The following is a 25,163-nucleotide window of genomic DNA, read 5'->3' as shown; positions in this document are numbered from 1 at the left end:
AGTAACATTTCTTACCATTTGTGGTGGTAGTGAATATATATTTACCATTTAATACTAACAATTCCTTATTTCAAGGTTTTTTTATATTTAAAAAACATGTTGATCTTATAGAGGACATTTTCCAAGAAATCTCCACCACATCTTAATATAAATTCTTGGGATTCAGCAAAATATTTTCATAATTCGTACATGCAAATACGTTAAGAAATTTGGGAAATCTCGCCCAGAGAAGAAACAAAATCTTATTTTATTCTGAAGTTGTAAACATTGCACGGAAAAGTCAAATGCAGAGTCATCATTTGGCTCAAAGTCAATATAAACTGATGTAGGATTAGTGTCACTGGTATTATTTACAGAGATTATTTCAGAGGAATGAATAGAAATAAATTTACTACAGCTGAACTAAAGATTGGGAAGCAATGAATTGTTCCATATTGCAGTTTTTTAAAACAAAATGAACATTGACAGAAATTAATTTCAAATATGTGGGAGAGGTTTGCTTTTACCTTTCGCACAAGATATTGGTGAGGTCGGACTTGATGTTGGTTTAGATTAATGGGCTAAATGACTGCCTCCTGTTTTGTAACCATTCTATGATCCTAGACGAATGTATACGTGGGCTTCCGAGGCTTGATTTTCCTTTTCGCCATGTGATGCAACAGCTTGTCTGATTCCAATCACTTCTGAAGACATAATATTCATGAAAATTGATCAATCGTTGATTTAAAAAGTTGCACCATAACAAAAACCTCAACTTCTATTTACTTTTCTTTACTTAACTGTTCTAGAAGCACTGTAATTAAAATTTTATCATTTGGTTTGACAGACCTTTTACTTGACTGTGAAGAATTGTGTAAAAGCACTTGTGCTGCGCTGGATGTGTACAGACAATGCCTAGTTGATGATTATGGATTTAAAACTAAGGTAAGGTTTTACCACTGCTGCTTAAATACTAATTTTTAATCAATTTCCCAGGGTTTATTTGCAATAACAATATTGTACCTATTGCATATTTTCAATCTTTATGAAAATGTCCATGCTCTTCTCCTCAATGAAAATTAAATGGCAGCACCAAAGGCATAAAGTCTCTCAGCTTTTCTTGTTGAAAAGCTTAGTTAAGATACAAGCTATAATGTCAGTAACAAAAACTACCATTCATACATTTTATGAAATGTAAAGGGTTCTAATCTGTAGAATTCACAACAATTAACACACCTGGAGCGTGTGGCCAGTGGTGGTGGTGGTGGTGGTGGAAGCAGATCCGATAGGCACATGGAGATGCAGAAAATTGAGGGATTTGGATCATGTGCAGGCAGATGAGATTAGTTCATCTTGGCATCATGTTTGCACAGACATACTCTGTGGGCCGAAGGGCCTTTTGCTGTGCTGTTTTTTGTTCCATGATATCAATCGTTGCTGACATGCGGCATATTGTTCCCTGACATGACATGGCTTCACCTTGTCAGACAAAAAATCTTTCATGTTTCATGCCATAATACACTTGTCCAAATGAAATGCTTTAGGAGCATCATACCATAAAGATGAATAATGACTAACCATGAATTTAAAATTCCTGTAATTGATACAGATGGCCAACGTGATGTATAATCTAATATAAATATAAGCTGGAAATAGAATTATTGCATAAACATGAAGACAAATGTGTTCATTTATGCACTACACAATTCTAAAATATATTTCCTGTACCTAATTATGTTGAGGATCTGTTAGACATTTCCTAAATAATTGCTAAGTATCATGAGCATGTTCCATTACCACATACTGTTAATTCTTGTAAATATCTTCTTATTTGCATGTCAAATTGCTACAGTTGGGCCTAAGTATTGGATTTCTTACACTCTTTTATTTTGGAACACGGGTAGGCCTCTTGGAACTGTGGCACCTTTCCTATTAAAGTTTTAGAGACTATTTATTTTCATATTACCTGTTAAGGATCTTCCAATAGATTATCCCTTATCCTGAAAAAGAAAATGGTACAATATATGAAAATCATTGGAAACTTCACATTGCTCATGACTTAAAAGGAGAGTTTATTAGTTCTGACAAAGTTTCATCGACTCACTACACAGTTGCAACCAAATCTGCTGAATTCTTCCAATAATTATTTTATTTTATTTTAAATTTCAAGAATATACCTCTATTTTATTAATGTTGTAATTAATGAGCCCTCTTATGTTCTGGTCTGTCAAATTGAAATTTAAGCCACTGATCATACACTTTTCTCTATAAATTACTACAAACGTCAAACATGCTTTTTGGGGATATGGTTGGAATCATAAATTGTATCAATATATTCTGAAGATTTTTCAGAGATATTGCTGAATAATTGGGTATCTTTTTAAATTTGATTCAATTTGTTAAGATAATAACCAGGATATTTCTAATTTTCAAGGTGTCATCTTTGGAAACTGACAAAGATCCGTACGATACGTGGACCTTTGGAGATTTCTTCACAGAGGACGGCATTGTGCTTGATCACGTATCAGTAATGCCTGTAATGTATGAAATCACAAATGCCTTTGTGCCATTTTCTTCAGGTATATCAGTTGTCGCAGGTTACAATTTATGCCTGATTGGTACTTTTATTTATCAAATTTGTTTTTACTGAAAATTTTTGTTGGGCCATTACTTCATTTCAAATATGATAGCAACTTCCAGTGAGGAGCATAAGGACTTAAGTAATACAAGCATGTGTAGACCATATGGATCCTTGTGACTACTCCACTTTTCTTGTCTTTTGTCACGGCACCACTTTCCCATGTTCCTTTATTCTTTCAATACCTAAAACTATATTAATTTTGGTTCTTGATCTCTTAGAAATTCCTAATTTCCCCCAATCTACCTGCTGCAGCACTTGCATTTTTTAATTTATCTGCATGTTTTCTTCGGCTATGACGCTGTATTCTGCATGGTTTAATTGTATTCATGTATGGATGATTTACCAGGAATGCACACATAACATTTTTTTTCACTGTATCTCAGCACACGTGATAATAATAAACCATTACCACTAACAATACCACAATGTATCAACAGCCCTCTTGTGTGAAGAATTCCTGGTTTTCACCACTCTCTGAGTGAAGAAATGTATTTTCTCAGTCTTTGACTGCCACCCTAATTTTGAGACTGTGATTCGCTGGTTCTCAGCACAATCATTAGCGGGGACATCAATACCCTTGTCAAAACCAAACAGATTATGGATATATTCCGTTATCCAAAAACAAGTGTCCAGTTGTACCATTCTGCTGTCGCACGAATACAGTCTTTCATATTCTGCCTTGTAAGTGAGAGACATTAAATCTGAAGAAGGGTCTTGACCCAAAACATCACCCATTCCTCTCCAGAGATTCTGCCTGCCCCGCTGAATTACTCTAGCATTTTGTGTCTGTCTTCGACATTAAATACCACGTGGTATGGTAGATGAGGAATACATTTGTCACAGAATTGAGTTGTTTTAAGCACGAGTCCTCTGTTAGGAAATAATAATTGTGAATTAGAGACAATTGACCTTTCTGGTACTGACTCTTGGCAAATACAGATACATTAAAAAAAAAATTAAATACACATTTGTTATTTATCTGGCTTTTTCCCTTGGTCCTGCCTCGATATTTGCGAAGTATATAATCTAATTTGCCTGAATTTAGATGTATTAATATACTATTCCTTCTGTAATTCATCAATACCTCAGTCTCATTCATTGAAAGATTCCACAGTTGATTCCTTGGGTTGCAGAAGCTATATTGTTCTTAGCTTGTCACTGTTATCTCTTACTTTCAGCAATGGCAGACATAACTATTTTCAGCTGAATTCTGAGGAGATGAGCTTAATTATCAGCGAGCATTGTGATTTGCCCAGCTCCCACAGAATAAAATTCAATATATTATGTGAGGATTCGTGTTGTAAGACAGAAAATGGAAATTTGCATTATTTCATTTCACAATGCACCATTTATGCAAGAGGCTTACTGAGAACAGCAAGAATATTTAACACCAGCTTGCTTCCTAACGATATGAATACTGTAGTAACATATGAGATTATAGGACAGAAAGGTGGCAAGACAATCAGATGTGTGGAACTTGTATTATAAGTGCACAGGCTAAAGTGTCCTCCATAATGTTTGGGACAAGGACCCATCATTTATTTATTTGCCTCTGTACGCCACAATTTGAGATTTGTAATAGAAAAAATCACATGTGGTTAAAGTGCACATTGTCAGATTTTAAGAAAGGCCTATTTCATACATGTTAGTTTCACTATGTAGAAATTACAGCAGTGTTTATATATATATATAGTACCCCCATTTCAGGGCACCATAATGTTTGGGTCATGTCTAGTATTTTGTTGCAGATCCTTTGCATGCAATGACTGCTTGAAGTCTGTGATTCATGGACATCACCAGTTGCTGGATGTCTTCCCTGGTGATACTCTGCCCGGCCTGTATTGCAGCCATCTTTAGCTTATGCTTGTTTTGGGGTCTAGTCCCTTTCAGTTTTCTCTTCCGCAAATAAAAGGCATGCTCAATTGGGTTCAGATCAGGTGATTGACTTGGCCACTTAAAAAAATGACAATTTTTTAGCTTTGAAAAACTCTTTTGTTGCTTTAGTAGTATGTTTGGGATAATTGTCTTGCTGTAGAATGAACCGCCGGCCAAAGACTTTTGAGGCATTTGTTTGAACTTGAGCTGATAGGATGTGTCTATACACTTCAGAGTTCATTATGCTCCTACCATCAGCAGTTGTATCATCAATGAAGATAAGTGAGCCAGTTCCTTCAGCAGCCAGACATGCCCAGGCCATAAGACCCCCACCACTGTGTTTCACAAAAGAGGTGGTATGCTTTGGATCTTGGACAATTCCTTCTCTCCTCCATACTTTGCCCTTGCCGTCACTCTGATATAAGTTCATCTTCATCTCATCTGTCCACAACACATTTTTATAGAACTGTGGTTGCTATTTTAAGACTCTTTTGCAAATTGTAACCTGGCCATCCTATTTTTGTGGCTAACCGGTGGTTTGCATCTCGCAGTGTAGCCTCTGTATTTCTGTTCATGAAGTCTTCTGCGGATAGTGGTAATTGACAAATCTACACTTGACCTGAAGAGTGTTTCTGATCTGTCGGACAGGTGTTTAGGGATTTTTCTTTATTATAGAGAGAATTCTTCGGCCATCAGCTGTGGAGGTCTTCTTTGGCCTGCCAGTCCCTTTGCGATTAGTAAGCTCACCAGTGCTCTCTTTCTTAATGGTGATGTTCCAAACAGCTGATTTTGGTAAGCCTAACGTTTGGCTGATGTCTCTCACAGTTTTATTCTTGTTTCTCAATCTCATAATGCCTTATTTGACTTTCATTGGCACAACTTTGGTCCTCATGTTGATAAACGGCAATAGAAGTTTCCAAAGATGATGGAAAGACTGGAGGAAAGTCTAGGTTCCAAAATGTATAAAAATGGCCTTGAATAAAATCTGACAATGTGCACTTTAACCACATGTGATTTTTTTTCTATTACAAATCTCAAATTATGGAGTACAGAGGCAAATAAATAAATGATGGGTCTTTGTCCCAAACATTATGGAGGGCATTGAATGTGGTTTGCAAATTTCCCCTTGGATTTGAGGCAAATTGTTTGAAATATTATGAAGATTTATAAACAGTTCCATTACAATACATGCAGAACTTTTCCTATATACTGATTGCTAACAAAAACTGATATTTTGTTTTCTGTTTTCTATTTTCATAATCAAAACTTCTTGACGGGAACATTTAGATTCGGGTGGAACGTGCTCATCGATGAAATTCAATTATTAACCGCTTTAGGCCTGAGAGTCTACTCATTGATAATTTCTGCAGTAATCCAAATAAATGCAAACTACTATTAATATTTAATTAAAGTTAAACCAACAAATTATATCTTATCTGCATTAAACATTCTGCAAACATAAGCTTTATTTGGACCTGGAGTTACTGCTGCGTGGGTTTAGATCTTACTCATTTAAATCCTCCCTATCTTTATATGTATTTAAAGATGAATGCTGCTGGCAACAACATCTAGATTGCTATTGGGCATAAATTAAATACATTGGCAAGAAGAATGATGTACTGTTATGCACCGTATGTCACGCTAATTTGCAACGTTGTTGGTGCCTAGCAACTCTCTCATTAGGTTTTAATTGGTCAATGGAACAATAAATGATTGATTACCTGTTTAAACACAAAGCTGGAGAACCTCACCATCCTTGAAGAAAAGGAATAGGTGATGTTTCGGGTCGAGACCCTTCTTTAGACCTGTACTTTACCTATTGTTTAGCAGTCAAGAAAATGAATTGAAGGAAATTTAATTTACAGTTAATTTGTTTGACACAATTTGTAAAAACACTTTTGTTTTATCTAGATGTAAAGCTGCATCCATTGGATTGCTTGTGCTTGCCGATGAGCCCGGATATAGAAGGTATTTGCAGAGATAACATTTATGGCCGCTTATCAAATGTTCAAAATCGTTAATTGCGCAAAATGCAACCAAAGGGACAGTGTGGGTGGTTTCGGCATGAGTTCCGATCCAATGCAGATTGTTGAGGTGAAATTTCCCCTCTTGACAAAAAAATGATTATGATAACCTTATCTGATCATTGGTATTATTTTGCCATGCAAGAATAATTTACAAAATAAATAAATCTCATTCTTCTAAGGGAGTTTAGAATTTATTATTCTTTCCTCTGTTGTACTTTTGAAGTCGTGTTCCATGAGAGCTTGTCTCCTGTTGATATTTTACCCAAATTACTATCCATCAGGTTCAAACAGACACTAAATGGGTCAGTGGGTCTTCATGCAGCTTATTAGACCTTTATTTCAACCAGTCCCCAATGTGGGGCCTGGAAGTCTGAAGAAGGGTTTCGGCCCGAAACATTGCCTATTTCCTTCGCTCCATAGATGCTGCTGCACCCGCTGAGTTTCTACCTTCGATTTTCCAGCATCTACAGTTCCTTCTTAACCATTCAGATAATAATCTACCTTCTTGTTCTTGCCACCAAAGTGGATAACCTCACATTTATCCACATTATACTGCATCTGCCATGCATCTGCCCACTCACCCAACCTGTCCAAGACACCCTGCATCCTCCTAGCATCCTCTTCACATTTCACACTGCCACTCAGCTTTGTGTCATCTGCAAATTTGCTAATGTTACTTTTAATTCCTCCATCTAAATCATTAATGTATATTGTAAATAGCTGTGGTCCCAGCACCGAGCCTTGCGCCACCCCACTAGTCACTGCCTGCCATTCTGAAAGGGACCTGTTTATCCGTACACTTTGTTTCCTGTCTGCCAACCAATTTTCTATCCATGTCAATACCCTACCCCCAATACCATGTGCTCTAATTTTGCCCATTAATCTCCTGTGTGGGACCTTAGCAAACGCTTTCTGAAAGTCCAGGTACATTACATCCATGGCTCTCCCTTGTCCATTTTACTTGTTACATCCTCAAAAAACTCCAGAAGATTAGTCAAACATGATTTCCCCTTCTTAAATCCATGTTGACGTGGACCGATCCTGTTACTGCTATCCAAAATGTGCCGCTATTACATTTTTCATATTCGACTCCAGCATCTTCCCCACCACCAACAAGAGAGAGCCAGTGGATGTAGTATATGGTATAGGGGGTAGGTAGATCTGCCATGATTGAGTGGCAACATAGACTTGATGGGCTAATTCTGTTCCTTTAACATGAACTATATTGGACAACAGTATTTTCGGGCCAGGGTGTTGGTGTAATCAGGGCCCTCTGTCTTACAAGTAATGGCTGTAAGGTCCCTCCTCAATATGCCTCAGTGAATGCATTGATATTGAAGAGGTCTGATTTAAACTGCAAGTGCAAGCATTGCCTGCCTACTACAGCTTGACGACTGATGTTTGGTTAGTGTTGTTTCTGGCATGTAGTCACTGTAGGTTGAACTTTGTTCCATTAGTTCTGGAGTCCACTCCCTTGAGACAAGAAACTGCAGGTTCTGAAATCTTGAGTAAAACACAAAGTATTAGAAAATCTGAGCAGGTCAGGAGCCATCTGTTGAGGGAATGGATAGCGACCTTTCTGGTTGAGACCCTTCTTCAAATTCCCTTGAGAAGTTTGTCGGAGGTACGGTGCAGTATAGTGGTGAGAAAAATTCAAGAATGTGTCAGAGTAATGATGCAAGGTTGTTTAACACCAGACTTCATTGCGATGATCTCTGTTATGGACCCATTGGTTAGAATCATGGTTTGCATGCTGTCGTGAAACAAGTATAAGATGCAGCTAAATTTCTGTGGGCAACTGAATAAATGAGAATTTTCGACTGCCCCTCTCTATTTAAGGAGTTGAGGTTTTGTGAGATTTATCAAGCTCATGTACAATGCTTGTTCCCCCAACGCGCGGTGGGGGTGGGGGGGGGGGGGGGGGGGGGGGGGGGGTTTGCTGCGGCTTCACACGCTCACTGGGGAAGAACATGTCTACTGTGCCTTTTCAGATGGGCAGAATCCACACCATGATTCAGAGAGCAGTTTTTAGCATCTGGGACAGTCAAGAGGTAAAGGAGTACCTTGGTGATAACTTCCCTAAGACTTCCCAGGGTGAAACGGCTCTGCCCAATTATTTATCATAGATGGAATCTTCCTTTTGTGTAGCAGGCTAAAAATTGAGGACTGTGTAGGAAGGAACTGCAGATGCTGGTTTAAACCGAAGATTGATACAAGCTGGAGTAACTCAGCGGGTCAGGCAGCATCTCTGGAGAGAAGGAATGGGTGACTTTTCAGGGTCAAGACCCTTCTTAAGAAACTGAGTTACTCCAGTTTATGTGTCTATCTTCAATTACGGCCTGATAGCTTGGTCTAAACATGATTCTGTGATCATTTATCTATTCCTGGGTTCCTGGAATATGATTCGGCATTCAGCCAGCAATGCTTATCGATCATTTAGGTCAGCTTGCCGTATAGAAAAACTTGATGCGCGATGGTGTATCGCTGATAGAGAAAATAGTAAATTTACCAACTGTACAGTTTTTTAAATCGGTATTGAAAATGTGAACTCCATAACAAGGCACAAGCAAATAATCCTGTTTTTTCCCCCAAACTATTTTACTATATGGTTTATACACGTATAGATCTTTAAAAAAAAAAAAAAAATGTTTTTTAAATGCAGGTCAGAACTCTTTGATGCCGATTTATACACCAATAACCAACCTATTACAGAATTTGCAAGAGTACAGCCAATTACAACTAGCTCTGCAGCTGACCATCAACTCTTTTGCAATCTGTCATCAACATTTAATTTCAAACACTATGAATTCTGAGCTGAGTAGAAAGGTAAGTTTAGAGCAGGGGTCGGCAACCTTGTTCTGCATAGGGGCCAGGATGCATTTCTGTAAGCAGATGGCGGGCCACATCTAGAGCGCGGTGCTCGGCGGCTCTGCAATTGCGGCCGCCAGCACAGGCCTCCTTGCGTCACCGCGCCTGGGCGCCACGGCCTCGGGCCCGGGTGTACCGGAGATGAAGGAAGTCTGAGGGCCGGATGATTACGGGAAAAAAAACGCCTGCGGGCCGGATGATTTCGGGTTACGGGACACATTCAGCCCAGGGGCTGTAGGTTGCCGACCCCTGGTTTAGCGCATTGGCGGTTTGTTCTATTTGTTCTGTTGGGCGGCACTGTGGCGCAGCAATAGTTGCTGCCTTACAGCGCCAGAGACCTGGGATTGATCATGAATACGGGTGCTGTTTATATGGAGTTTGCATTCTCCCTGTGACTGCATGGGTTTTCTCCGGGTGCCCCGGTTTCTTCCCACACTTGAAAGATGTATAGGTTTGTAGCTTAATTGGCTTTGGTAAGTTTTAAAATGATCCCTAGTGTGTAGGATAGTGTTAGTCTACGGGGTGAGTCCCAGTCGGAGTGAACTTGGTGGGCAAATCACCTGTTTCTGCGCTGTATCTCTAGTCCAAAGTAAAAAATATGTGTGATTTCTTTTTCTTTTTAATTAAAAATAATCTGGATTGTGTGGCAAGGCTGGTGTTTGTTATCCTTGCTTTATAACTAAAGAGAAAGTTGTTGTAGTGAAATTGTTCCCACAATAATGTTATTAGTTCAAGACTCCAGACCCAGTGATGATGAAGGAACAACATATTTTGTGGAGTGCTGTGGAACTTGGATGAAGAATTATAGGTGGTGGTGACAATTCCTTGTTCCTATTATGTTTGACCTGAGTTATAGACGTCACTGGTTTGAGAGGTGCCACGGTGCATTTTTAGAGATATGTTTAGTCATGATGTTTGGAATGTTGTTATTTGATGTTACATGATGTTATTTGGTCATGATGTTTAGGAATGTTGAAGGGATTAATGTTTAGGGAATTGCATGAGGTGCTGGTCAAGTCGTCAGCTTTGTCTTGTATTTTGGTGAGCACCTTGAGTGTTGCTGCAACTGGGGCACAAAACTTATTTGTGATCGTATCAAAACATATTTTCCAAGTCTGATGTAATTTTATGTCTATTAATTAATAGTTTCTATAGTCCACTTCATAAAATATTCCACTTTCACTGCTTTTCACAATACACAACTTCAGAAAAAAAAAAAATATTGCTCCCAACTGCAGAATTGTTTAGAGGAGAGAAGTGGTTATGAGAGTGATCGCAGCCTGATAATTCTACTGGAGAGGTAAACTTGGACTCTATTCTATTAAATTGATTGTAGAGTGAAAGGAAAATTTTGTTTCAGGTCAAACTATTTGTCAGAAAGTGGGCTACCTGTTCGATAAACATACATGACTTCACAATTGTAATATTCAGGTCTGGAAATCTATGATTGTTGGCAAGAGCTCGGCATAATCATGGTTACTCATGGGGAACAGTTGTCAAGGGAAACGACCTAATATTTTTTATGATAGCTTTCTAAGAATTGTTTACTAGTTTTTGAAATTAAGTATTTTATCCAACTTCACACTGTGCTCTGAAATTATGGATCCCCCCCCCCATTATCTTTATAAGAATCCCAAGCTAGTAACTGATTATGTAAGAGATTAATTTGTCTTTTTTCTCTTGTAACTTTTTGAGGGACAAGGCTTAAAGGAAGTAAAAGATTTTGTCATTGGTGTTGGAAACATGGCCTTTTCCATTGTCCAGAAGATTGCTCAAGCATTGCTGCATAAGGTAAAGTTGAACCAGGCATTCTACAATAATTTCCAAAATCGTTCGAGAATGCTGGCATGTATTTAATTTGATTTCTATGGAGACATGTCAGTGAATTTCCAGCTGTATGTGTCCATATGTGTAACAACTGTTTGTTGTTACTCTTCCTTTTTGCTCCTTTATGCTTTCACACCAAGTTCCCCTTTCCTCAAACAGTTGAAAATACTAATGTTGAGTGTATTTCTATCTAAAGCAAGTTATCCCAACATAGATAGGACATTGGACTTTGGAAGTCCTGGTCTGAATGTTGGTAAGTGTTATCAGCAGTCAGTATCTTGGAAAATTCTTCCCAAATTGGACCACTGTCAAGAGGAATACTGCATGTTGAGGTTAATACTGATTCTATTTTCAGTTTACCAGTTTCGGTGAAGATTAATTAAACAATAATTGGAAGGAATTGAATTAATTTTCCTCACCTCCTCAAATTCTATATTAAAGCAAATTGTAGTAGTTAAAGTAGGTTAATTGATGCAAGTTAATCACTGAAATTGGAAACGTTCCTTTTGCGGCTTGCCCAAAAGCTATTTGTACAAATCAATCTGAGCTAAAATGTCAATAAGTAGAAAGTTGTTCCTCACCCTGATTATTATTGGAAGTCTTTATAGATGCTGAGATATCAGCCTTGTACAAAAATTGGAAGAGTGTTAGATGCCACTGAGGATAATTTGTGGCTTTCCGTCAGTATAACTCTGAGATGAATGTCTCGTCTCTGACATTTCTTGTCTCTCGTTCAGTTCTTTCATGTTAATTGAAGGAATGCAGAAGAATTGTCTGTGAAAGAAGAATGTTATTATACTAAAAAATGTAAGCTGGTCATGTTAGATTTATTCCCCTTAAAAACAAATATAGACGGATTGTTAATCACATGCATTCATTTCTGATGCAAGCTATTGATTATTTTTATTTGAAAGAATCATAACGTGCATTTTTAGGAACCCAGTTTACAGATTTTTTTTACAAGACTTTGGCCAGTTGGATAATTTTGTGCCTTTGTCATTTTTCTTGAGGTTATGTTTTTGCATTAAAGCTTGTGATTTTTACTTTTCAGCTGTTCAACTGTCGTGTGGTTGACACTGATTTAGCCTTGGGCTATTGCATATTATTGTCAAAGCAGATTGTGTTTGAGAAGTTGTGGAATATCATCAACGATGCATGGCAAAATTTTAACAAAATTCTGGTACGTGTGACAGTTTGTGCTATATTCTTAAATCGTGTTTTATTGTTATCAAAGCATTTATCAACTTCCAGATGTAGAACAAAACAATATAAGGTATAGGAAGCAGAAGTAGGCAATTTGCCTTCTCTGCTGTTCAATAAGATCATGTCTAATCTTTTGTTTTGGCACCACTATCTTGTATTCCTTGATTCCCTTAATTTCTAAATGTATATTGATAGCCACCTTGAGTTTACTGAATCATCGCATCTGCTGTGAGTAGGGATTGTGCTGACTAACTCTGTGATCCCTAATTGTACACGTCTCAGCCACGGGAAACATTAATTCTGAATATATCCTGTCAGGCTCTGTAAAAATTATGTTTGTCTCATTGGATCCCAAACTGAAAATGCCATTTATTCCAACTGCTTTCCGCTAATTAACCAATGATTATAGAACATACTAGACTAAGTGGGACCCGTTGGGTCCCATGTTCACACGGGAGGGCTGGTCCTTTGACGCAATATTCCACCTCTCCACTAATTCCAATATTGGTGGCCAGTGGGGGGGAGGGGGGGTCTGTCTGGAGCGCTGGTATGGGTGTTGTTGGCTGTAGGGACTACTGGTCTCCAGAGGGCTAGTATGGACATTGTGGACCAAATGGATTCTTGGGGTGGCAGCTCAGTCCCTCAAGCCTGATGTGCTGGCAGTTCATTCACGGCTGGTGGGCTGGCAGTTGACTCACGGCTATTCCTTGAAATTCCATTTCAAGCAGAGTGCAAGGCCACCAAATTCAAATCCATTTTCCTACATTTCAAGCAGGGTGCAAGGCCACCAAATTCATGTGCAGTTTCTTACCTCTTCGAGCAGGGTACAAGGCCACCAAATTCAAGTGCAGTTTAATACCATTCAAGGAGGGTGCAAGGCCACCAAATTCAAATGCAGTTTCATACCATTTCATGCAGGGTGCAACGACACCACTTTCAAATGCAGTTTCATACCATTTCATGCAGGGTGCAAGGCCACCACATTCAAATGCAGTTTCATACCATTTCAAGCAAGGGGAAACTACCATAAAACCACACAAAACACCACACTCACAGTTCAGTAGACATTCAGTGTGTCCAGTTGATTCACAGCTCAGACAGAGTTGTGACCTCTCCCTCCCCATCATGCAGAGACTGAGCCACACCCACACTTCCGGGTTTTATAATCCCTCCCCCTTCCACCGGAAAAGGAGAGAGATTCTCAACATTTTTTAAACACTAATAACACTTTTATTTTTCATTGATGGGAAGAATCCTCTGCACCTGATCAGCGGAGGGGGACTGAGTAAGATGGGTAAAAATCACAGCCGCAAGTGATAGCGTTTTACCTAAAATCAATATAATGCAAACGGGAAGTTGTCAAGTTTAGACAAACAACCCTTTGTAGCGCCTTTTCACTTCAACCCAAAACCCCCCCAAATAACCCTTTGCAGTGCCTTTTCACTTCAACCCAACCCCCCCCCCCAAACAACCCTTTGCAGTGCCTTTTCACTTCAACCCAACCCCCCCACCCCAAACAACCCTTTGCAGTGACTTTTCACTTCAACCCAACCCCCCCCCCTCCCCCCACCGCAAATAACCCTTTGCAGTGCCTTTTCACTTCAACCCAAACCCCCCCAAACAACCCTTTGCAGTGCCTTTTCACTTCAACCCAAACCCACACCCCCCCAAACAAGCCTTTGCAGTGCCTTTTCATTTCAACCCAAACCCCGCCAAACAACCATTTGTCGTGCATTTTTACTTCAACCCAAAACCCCCCCCAAACAACCATTTGCAGTGCATTTTTACTTCAACCCAAACAACCATTTGCAGTGCATTTTTACTTCTACCCAAACAACCATTTGCAGTGCATTTTTACTTCAACCCAAACAACCATTTGCAGTGCATTTTTACTTCAACCCAAACAACCATTTGCAGTGCATTTTTACTTCAACCCAAACAACCATTTGCAGTGCATTTTTACTTCAACCCAAACAACCATTTGCAGTGCATTTTTACTTCAACCCAAACAACCATTTGCAGTGCATTTTTACTTCAACCCAAACAACTATTTGCAGTGCATTTTTAGTTCAACCCAAACAACCATTTGCAGTGCATTTTTACTTCAAACCAACCATATTTTCATTTTCAAACCACATTAAGGGCACTCACAGTTTAGTAGACATGTGTTCAATGTTATTCAGAGCTCAGAGAGACGTGACCCTCTGGCTTCCTCCATCTTGCAGAGACTGAGTGAGGCATACCACTTCCGGGTTTTATAGTCCCTCCCCCCCCCGCCAGCGGGGGCAGCAGAGAGAATGGCGATTAAAAAAAAAACATTAATATCTCTCTGATTTTTCATCGATGGGAAAAATCCTCCGGTCCCGGAAGGCGGAGGGGGGCTATGAGCGAGGTGGCCAAAAATGAGGGCCGTAGGTGGCGGCGTTCTCTCAGAAATCACAGCACAGCGAACCAAAAGCGGTCAAGATCAGACTTTTAGTAATATAGATAACAGCACAGCACAAGAATAGGCCCATTCGGCCTACAATGTCCATGCCGAACATGATGCTAAGACCATCTCTTATCTACCTGCGTGTAATCCATATCCCTCCATTTATTCTCTATCCAAAAACCTCTCAAATGCCACAATCGTATCTGCCTCAACCACCAACCCTGACAGAGTTTTCCAGGCACTCACCACCTTCTGTGTAAAAAAAAAAAAGTTGCCCTTCACCTTTACTTTAAATTTTTTCCTTCTGACCTTAAAGCTTTGTACTCGAGTATTTGACTTTTTAAAGAACCCGCTGACCCCTCAAAGCAAGAGTATTACCCCTAATACCATTTGGTCTCATTTTGTTCAATATTCTCTATTGTGGCAACTTACTAAAGGCTTAGTAAAGGCTGCTACTGAACATGCTCTACTTCAAATAAAGATTATACGAGACCATGTATTCTTTCTGTAAAGCAGAATTTAATTTTTGTGTGATTTTGCTACGGTTTAGTCAGAATGGAGATTTATTGCCAGTGATGCTAACTTGTCAGGTCCTTGGATCAGTCAGGGTTCCGATTGGGAAACACTGAGATGCATTTTCAGTGAGCTCCAGGAACACTTGGTGGCTGGAGGAGCAGCTGATAGAACATGGGATCTGATCCTGAACATCCCAATAGTAGGTAGTACACTGATTAACTGCTGTGCAGTTTGTTTTTTATTCATCAATTGTGGTTGTACTATTTCAGGCGGTTGCTATTGTTGGTGCTCAACTGGCTGATTTACTTCAGGAAGAGGAGCAAAAACAGAAGTTCAATGCCTTGGTTGTTGATACAGAGTGGGGTCTGAAGCTCAGTAAACTTGGTGTAAGTATCTAAGTAAAATATCAAGTGTTTGATCGAAATGATGAACTTTTAAGTGACAATGGCATTTACTGGGACGTTTTACCATGTTCAAATTATGAAAGTTGCTATAAATAATTAAAGTGACAGTTTTAGTGTAATCAACTCATGATAGTACTGTTCATTATATAAATTTAAAGCAAGTTCTCCTTTCCTAGCTCTCAATGCGATCATTTTGCTGGGTGCTACAATCATGTTCAACTCAATTCAAATACATGAAGCTGGCCAATGACTTTTTTTTGCTGATATATATAGAGTTATTGAATTAGCTAACATCTAAGGTTATGAAGTTACAATAAGATGTCATCAGTTAAGTGAATATGACAGATCAAGACTCAATCTGTTTCTCCCTGCCAACAAAAAAACAAGCTTGGCATACTGCATTGAAACTGGATTTTTCTAATTCTTCATGTACCCATGGCAACATACAGTGCCCTCCATAATGTTTGGGACAAAGACCCATCATTTATTTATTTGCCTCTGTACTCCACAATTTGAGATTTGTAATAGAAAAAAAATCACATGTGGTTAAAGTGCACATTGTCAGATTTTAATAAAGGACATTTTTATACATGTTTGTTTCACCATGTAGAAATTTCAACAGTGTTTATACATATCCCCCCCATCCCCCCCCCCCCCCCCCCCCCCCCCCCCCCAATTTCAGGGCACCATAATGTTTGGGACACAGCATTGTCATGTAAATGAAAGTAGTCATGTTTAGTATTTTGTTGCATATCCTTTGCATGCAATGACTGCTTGTGGTTTCCATCTTGCAGTGTAGCCTCTGTATTTCTTTCCATGAAGTCATCTGCGGACAGTGGTCATTCACAAATTCACACCTGACTCCTGAAGAGTGTTTCTGATCTGTCGGACAGGTGTTTGGGGCTTTTTCTCTATTATAGAGAGAATTCTTCTGTCATCAGCTGTGGAGGTCGTCCTTGGCCTGCCAGTCCTTTTGCGATTAGTAGGCCCGCCAGTGCTCTCATTCTTCTTAATGATGTTCCAAACAGTTGATTTTGGTGAGCCTAAGGTTTGGCTGATGTCTCACAGTTTTATTCTTGTTTCTCAGTCTCATAATGGCTTTTGACTTTTATTGGCACAACTTTGGTCCACATGTTGATAAACAGCAATAAAAGTTTCCAAAGGTGATCGAAAGACTGGAGGAAAAACTAGGTGCTGAGAGCTCTCTTATACCTGCATTAAGGAGGCAATTAAACACACCTGAGCAATCACAAACACCTGTGAAGCCATGTGTCCCAAACGTTATGGTGCCCTGAAATGTGGGGACTATGCATAAACACTGCTGTAATTTCTGCATGGTGAAACCAAAATGTATACAAATGGCCTTTAATAAAATCTGACAATGTGCACTTTAACCACATGTGATTTTTCCTGTTACAAATCTCAAATTGTGGAGTATAGAGGCAAATAAATCAATGATGGGTCTTTGTCCCAAACATTATGAAGGGCACTGTAACTCTTTCACCAAAATCCTCTTCAATGAATGCTATGTACCTTTTGCATTCCAGACCTCTTGCTGTACTTACTTGCTAATTTTCAGTAATTCTTTTGCAAGAACATTCTCTGATTTGAAGGAATATTACAAATGGTTTCCCCCATGGATCTGCATTGGATTCTCAGTTTTTCACCAAGAATGAATGATTTGGATGATGGAATTCATTTATTGGCAGATAATGTCATGTTCGGAGGGCAGCACACGTTAAAGTTGCTGCTGTATTGGTGCAATTACCTGGGTTTGACCCTGACCTCAGATATTAGTCTTCTGTTTAGTAGAATGAAAATAATACTTAAATAACCTTTTAAACGAGTTAGCACATTTTTTCTGTGCCTGCATGATTTTCCCTGGGTGCTCCAGTTTTATCCCACGTCCCAACAGAGTTCTGCATGGTAGGTTAATTGGTTGCTAGAAAGTACCCCTAATGGAGGTAGATGGCAAAAGAATCAGAAATTGATGGACACATGAGAGTGAATCGATTCCAGGAAAATAGGTTGGAGAAAGAGACAGATTGAATGATCTGAGAGCCGGCATGGATTCCATGGGTCAAGTGGCCCTCTATGTTGTCCACTTCTGGTCTAAGAAAGATTTTGTTTAGTTTTAGTTTAGAGATGCAGCACAGAAACAAGCCCTTCGGCTCACTGTGTCCGTGCTGACCAGTGATCCCTGTACACTCGCACTATCCTGCACACCAGGGACAAATTTTACCGAAGCCAATTAACTTACAAATCTGTGCGTTTTTTGGTGTGTGGGAGGAAACTGGGGCATCCAGGGAAAATCCACTCAGTCAGGGGAAGTGTCCTCAGTGTCCTCCGTCTTCACTAAGGAGGACACAAACAATCTTCCTGATATAGTAGTGGCCAGAGGATGTGGGGTGACGGAGGAACTGAAGGAAATCCACATTAGGCAGGAAATGGTGTTGGGTAGACTGATGGGACTGAAGGCTGATAAATCCCCAGGGCCTGATGGTCTGCATCCCAGGGTACTTAAGGAAGTGGCTCTAGAAAATAGGAAGGCAGATTACTATCTAAATGGCGTCAAGTTGGGAAAAGGAAGTACAACGGGATCTGGGGGTCCTTGTCCATCAGTCTATGAAAGTAAGCATGCAGGTACAGCAGGCAGTGAGGAAAGTGAATGGCACGTTGGCCGTTATAACAAGAGGAGTCGAGTATAGGAGCAAAGAGGTCCTTCTGCAGTTGTACAGGGCCCTAGTGAGACAACACCTGGAGTATTGTGTGCAGTTTTGGTCCCCTAATTTGAGGAAGGACATTCTTGCTATTGAGGGAGTGCAGCGTAGGTTTACAAGGTTAATTCCCGGGATGGCGGGACTGTCATATGCTGAGAGAGTGGAGCGGCTGGGCTTGTACACTCTGGAGTTTAGAAGGATGAGAGGTGATCTTATTGAAACATATAAGATTGTTAAGGGTTCGGACACGCTAGAGGCAGGAAACATGTTCCCGATGTTGGGGGAGTCGAGAACCAGGGGCCACAATTTAAGAATAAGGGTTAAGCCATTTAGAACGGAGACGGGGAAACACTTTTTCTCACAGAGAGTTGTGAGTCTGTGGAATTCTCTGCCTCAGAGGGCGGTGGAGGCTGGTTCTCTGGATAATTTCAAGAGAGAGCTAGATCGGGCTCTTAAAGATAGCGGAGTCAGGGGATATGGGGAGAAGGCAGGAACGGGGTACTGATTGGGAATGATCAGCCATGATCACATTGCATGGCGGTGCTGTCTCGAACGGCCGAATGGCCTACTCCTGCACCTTTTGTCTATTGTAGTTTCAGACATTTTTTCATCACTCTTTAATGACAATACAAATGCCCCCTCAATTAAATTAATTTCTGTTCGTTCTAGATCTTGTTCCAGTCAACATTTAGGGACAATCCAGCAAAGAAAAAAGAATGTGTCCTTATTTTGGTGCAGAATCCGAACGTGGACTCCAAGCTAATAATGCAGTATTGCAGGTAATAATGATTTCATGAAGTTCAAAATACCAATTTAAACAATCAAGATGTTCGGCTAATGTGGAAATTAGAATCTGTAGTGTCACTATACCAATTGTTTAAGTATACGGGAATCAACTAGTGTTTTCTAAACATTTAATAAACTTCTTACGGACATTTGTGTTTGGTCTTGGCACTGGGTTCATATCTTGAGTATTGAAAACAATTAGCGGAATTGATTGGTTACTTAAATTGAAATCTAATTAATTGCTGAATGTCTAATGTATTTTTTTCAGAGCTTTTGGGCTGAACAGCGATGCTGCACTGCAGTTGTATATAGAGACATTACTTCTACGCGGTACAAATGGTCATCTTGGTGAAGGGGAGCCATGTGATGTCAAACAGTCTCAAACTACACTTTTGGAAAAAGCCATAGAAGTCATGCGGTTACTGACCAATAAAACTGACCTGGTTATTAGTTTGAGTGGAGCTTTGCACCAGGTAATGCTTTGTTAAATCGGGAATTCACGATGCAGTTCTACAGGACTTTTGGTTAGGCTGCATTTGGAGTATTGCATGCAGTTCTGGTTGCCCCATTGCAGGGAAGATGTGGAGGCATTGCAGAGGATGTTTGCCAGAATACTGCCTGGATTCGAGGGGTTCAGCTACAGGGAGAGGTTGGATAGACTTGGAGTGTTTTCTCTGGAAGGTCAGAGGTTGAGGAGAGACTTGATGGAAGTATATAAAATTATGAGAAGCATTGATAAGATAGACGATCAAAACCCTTTTCCCAGTGTGGAAATTTCCTACACTAGAAGGCATAGCTATAAGGTGAGAGGGGGAAAGTATAATGGTGATGTACGAGGCAAGTTTTTTTTTGTACACAGAGACTAGTAGAGGCCGGGAACGCATTGCCTGAGGTGGTGGTGGAGGCAGATACGAAAGTGGTTTTTAAGAGGTTTTCAAATAGGCACACAGAAGTTCAGGGAATAGATGGGTATTGATAATGTACAGGGAGATGAGATCAGTTTAATTTGGCATCAGTTTAATTTGGCATCATTTTCGGCACAGATATTATGGACCATGGGGCAAAATCCCGTGCTGCACTGTTCTACATTCTGTGTAAATCAGTATGGTTTACCAGAGTAGGAATATGACAAGAAACCTGAGTCACTGGGAACCTTAAACTCCTTGGATGATGATCCCCACTTTGTCTGTACCTTCATGGTCCTCATGGCAGCCTTTGTCTCTGCCACCTCCTGACCATTTTCATGCCAGGTTATATGCGTTGAGAGTGAATAAATAACCATTGGAAACTCAGTTTTGAGTGTCGGGTAGCTTTAGTCCGAAGTGTGGGTGGCATGTAGAGTAAGCAGTGAGACTCCTGGCAGAGTGAATTTTGAGTTTTGGCTCTCTAAATCACTGGTTGTTCTGTAAGGAAATAAGGACAGTTATTTTTCATACAAAAGAGTTTAAAATCACATTGATAAGAACATTTGAGCGTTTCATGATAACGAGTGGTTATGGCTCGGAGGAGGCCATTCAGCCCATCAAGTGCATGCTAGCTCTCTCCCACAGTTAACATTATTTTGGGGGATTTTACACAGAACTAGATTTCTAGTTCGGTTGGAAAGTAACATTGAATTTCCTACCGGGATTGAAATACTGTAGGTGAAGATTTGCTTTATTCTGAGGCCATTCTTAACTGAACACTTGTTTTTCAAGTGTGAAAATAAATTTCTCAGCCAATTGTGTTTTGTTGAGCCTGCTTTCCTTCTGGTACATTTTCCTCCATTTGGAACAAGTTGTTAACGGTTAAAACAAATGAAGTCAAATCAAGACACAGAGTGCTCCAGTAAATCTGTGGATCAGGCAGCATCTCTGGAGAACATGGATAGGTGATGTTTCAGGTCAGGGTCCTTCTTCAGACCATTATCAGTATGAAGAAGGGTCCTGATCTGAAATGTCACCTATCCATGTTTTCCTGAGATGCTGCCTGACCCGCTGAGTTACTGAAGCACGTTGTGTCTTTTTTTATAGCATATGCAGTTTCTTGTGTCTGAAGTCAAATCATTTTTTAAACCTGTGGCGATGATGCATTTCATAACTCTTATCCTGCAGTATGAAATGTTTACTACTTCATTTGTTGAATATTAAAGTGTGATTTTTTTTCTTTAATTTTAAGATGGATCCATATAACTATGAAGTCATTGAAAGTGCCTTAAAAGTTATAAAATTGTCCAATGAAACAACCATAAATTATAACTTGGATCAGGTAGGAACAAATAGATCTCATGGGGGAAAAAGTGGGTGGTGGCTCCAATTCAGTTTTGATAATGGACGAATAACAGTAGCTGCTCAATGTTATGTAACATTTAGGGGGAAGGAATTAAGTTATTTTGCAAACTTTTAATGAGAGCACAAAGTTTTGGGGAAAGTGAAATGATTGTAGGGGTCGCTAATAATTTGAGTAAAATAAATTGCTTTTTGCTTTTACAATATTCTTTTGTTGATTGTCAGGAGAATTTGGAAAAATAAAGTCAATCCTGAGGTATTATTTTGAAAAATATCTTCGGCTCAGGAACTGAATTGTTCTATATAATGTTATCCAATAACAAAGTGCAAACTGATCATGTTTCATTTATTAAGTAGCATCTTGTTTTAATAGGCCTTGAGTCTCTTGCAACATCTGTACTCGTACAAACGGATTTCACCACCTGGGGATTTTGAACATCATTTTCTCCAAAAGCACGCAATTGATCTTTCACCAATGGCTCAGAGTAGGCTTCCCTTTCACCTACTCTTCTTTGAAAACACCCAAAGATTTTGGAATGTGATATGTAAGTACTTGTATTCAGGTTAAGCATAATAAATGGGATGCAGAGGGAACACTTTTTAATCAAAATATGTAATGTTATCTTAAGGATTGCCAATGCAAATTTGTAGGTAAAGAAAGAATTTGATGTTTTCTAAAGAAAAAAAACGGGTGAATAAACAAGCTGAGTGAGGTGATTGAAAGTCTGCTATTGGCAGTCAATAAGAGTTTTATTTTAAACTGTGAACAAAGGATTTTCCATTGTAGATATGTAAGGATTAAGAGTTTCTTTTAAACAAACAAATTATTTTGCACTTTAGATGTGTATGGTTGGTCCCATTTTGGATTAGTTTAATTAGAAGGTCAAAAAAAGAGTAATTGTCTATATAAGCACCACATTCGGAAGGATCCTGGCTGACTTCTCAGAGAATGGCTGCCGTTTGGTGGTGCCATGAAATGTTGCCAATTTAGTGCAGCATTCGTCTTCAATAAACTAAGCCAAATGTTGGTTGGTTAAAATAATATGAGAGGATGAGTTGTGCTAATCACACCAAAACTAGATATGATAAACATGTCTAATGAAGCAGATGGTTCAAGAGTACAGGGTGATGTTCTTGTAGAACTTTTTAAGTTTAATAGATTAATTTAATATGCTTTAACTACATATTACACTACTATTAAATTAAGAACACCCATATATAGTGAAATACCAATAAAATATACAACTGAATTTCCATTGTTATCTATTTAAAGAGGCAGCATGTAACTGAGGGCTATGGAAAAAATGCCTCAGAAGAGATGAGGCTTGGGTAGATCAGCCATGATCATATTGAATGACAGAACAAACTTGATGGGCCGAGTGGCCTTCTCCTGCTCCAATTTTCTTTTGGTTGGTGATCACAGTTTAAATTATTGTGTTGTGCAACGTGCACCAACTATGCCTGCTGAAAAACCTGGTGGATGAAAAGGGTATTTGAAATCTTCCTGCAGATTCTGGAGTTGCCGATGGACTTGTTGCTTGTCTTTACACACTACAGTGCACAAGCAGCAAGGTTAATTCTACTATGTAGTGTGGATGTGTGGAAGTTCCCTTTAGGAACCACTGCCCACAATGGTCCAGCTCAGCATAACTTCCTTACCTCTGTTCTTGCCTCAGTTTACAAAGCCAGAAACCTTTTGCCTCGGTCTTCCTAAAATGCATTTGCATATCCTGCCACTTTCAAACATTAAACAGTTTGACCATAAGGGCGGCACAGTGGCACTGTGATATTGGTGCCTTACAGCGCTTGCAGCGCCGGAGACCCGGGTTCGATCCCGACTACTGGTGCTGCCTATACGGAGTTTGTACATTCTCCCCGTGACCGCGTAGCTTTCCTCCCACACTCCCCAGACGTACAGGTATGTAGGTAAATTGGCTTGGTATAATTTTAATTTGTCCCTAGTGTGTATAGGATATTGTTAATGTGCAGGGATTGCTGATCGGTCCGGTCTCGGTGGGCCGAAGGGCCTTTTTCCACGCTGTATGTCTAACCTAAACTAAACTAAACTATCTACATTAGATATCTGAAACCTTTGGGACCCTGTGAAAATGTAACTTCTTCATTCCAAATTTGGAATGAATGGTTTGATCCTATTCCCTAGACTATGAGAGAAATCTGTTTTTTTACAATGCATTCAGAAAGTATTCAGACCCCTTCACTTTTTCCACATTTTGTTATGTTACAGCCTTATTCTAAAATGGATTAAATTCCTTTTTTTTATCATCAATCTACACACAATACCCCATACTAAAAAAGTGAAAACACGCTTTTAGAAATTTTTGCAAAGTAATTCAAAATAAATAACTGAAATATCACATTTACATAAGTATTCAGACCCTTTACTCAGTACTTTGTTGAGGCACCTTTGGCAGCGATTACAGCCTCAAGTCTTCTTGGGTATGACGCTACAAGCTTGGCACACCTGTATTTGGGTAATTTCTCCCATTCTTCTCTGCAGATCCTCTCAAGCTCTGTCAGGTTGGATGGAGAGCGTCGATGCACAGCTATTTTCAGGTCCCTCCAGAGATGTTCGATCAGGTTCAAGTTCGGTCTTTGGCGGGGCCACTCAAGGACATTCACATACTTATCCCGAAGCCACTCCTGCGTTGTCTTGGCTGTGTGCTTCGGGTCGTTGTCCTGTTGGAAGGTGAACCTCCGCCCTAATCTGAGGTCCAGAACGCTCTGGTGCAGGTTTTCATCAAGGATCTCTCTGTACTTTGCTCCGTTCATCTTTCCCTCGATCCTGACTAGTTTCCCAGTTCCTGCCGCTGAAAAACATCCCCACAGCATGATGCTGCCACCACCATGCTTCACTGTAGGTATGGTATTGGCCAGGTGATGAGCGGTGCCTGGTTTCCTCCAGACGTGACGCTTGGCATTCAGGCTAAAGAGTTCAATCTTGTTTTCATCAGACCAGACAATCTTGTTTCTCATGCCTTTTGACAAACTCCAATCGGGCTGTCATGTGCCTTTTACTGAGGAGTGGCTTCTGTCTGGCCACTCTACCATAAAGGTCTGATTGGTGGAGTGCTGCAGATATAGTTATCCTTCTGGAAGGTTCTCCCATCTCCACAGAGGAACTCTGGAGCTCTGTCAGAGTGACCAAGGGTTCTTGGTCACCTCCCTGACCAAGGTCCTTCTCCCCCGATTGCTCAGTTTGGCTGGGCAGCCAGCTCTATGAAGGGTCCTGGTGGTTCCAAAGTTCTTCCTTTTAAGAATGACGGAGGCCACTGCTCTCCGGTACCTGCAATGCTGCAGAAAGATCTGTGTCTCGACACAATCCTGTCTCGGAGGTCTACGGCCAATTCCTTTGTCTTCATGGCTTGGTTTTTGCTCTGACATGCACTGTCAACTGTGGTACCTTATATAGACAGGTGTGTGCCTTTCCAAATCATGTCCAATCAATTTAATTTACCAGTGGTGGACTCCAATCAAGTTGTAGAAACATCTCAAGGATAATCAATGGAAATTCTTGCTAGAATTTAGAAGATTGAGGGGGGATCTTATAGAAACTTACAAAATTCTTAAGGGGTTGGACAGGCTAGATGCAGGAAGATTG

At 39.9% G+C, this 25,163-nt stretch overlaps 1 protein-coding gene across 1 annotated transcript in view; it reads left to right on the top strand.

Moving 5' to 3' along the window:
* Positions 1-25,163, top strand: part of kntc1 (kinetochore associated 1) — a 119,773-nt gene that overhangs the window by 57,265 nt on the left and 37,345 nt on the right. Inside the window, exons 36-46 of the mRNA XM_033043204.1 lie at positions 827-924; positions 2,414-2,558; positions 6,407-6,463; positions 9,185-9,348; positions 11,086-11,181; positions 12,269-12,397; positions 15,637-15,753; positions 19,161-19,270; positions 19,546-19,750; positions 21,435-21,524; positions 21,918-22,089. Of these exons, the coding sequence (XP_032899095.1) occupies positions 827-924; positions 2,414-2,558; positions 6,407-6,463; positions 9,185-9,348; positions 11,086-11,181; positions 12,269-12,397; positions 15,637-15,753; positions 19,161-19,270; positions 19,546-19,750; positions 21,435-21,524; positions 21,918-22,089 (1,383 nt within the window). The remainder of the gene's footprint in view (positions 1-826; positions 925-2,413; positions 2,559-6,406; positions 6,464-9,184; positions 9,349-11,085; positions 11,182-12,268; positions 12,398-15,636; positions 15,754-19,160; positions 19,271-19,545; positions 19,751-21,434; positions 21,525-21,917; positions 22,090-25,163) is intronic.

This window comes from Amblyraja radiata, chromosome 25, assembly GCF_010909765.2.
Source record: "Amblyraja radiata isolate CabotCenter1 chromosome 25, sAmbRad1.1.pri, whole genome shotgun sequence".
Classification (NCBI taxonomy): domain Eukaryota; kingdom Metazoa; phylum Chordata; class Chondrichthyes; order Rajiformes; family Rajidae; genus Amblyraja; species Amblyraja radiata.
This window is presented reverse-complemented; position numbering and strand designations above follow the sequence as displayed.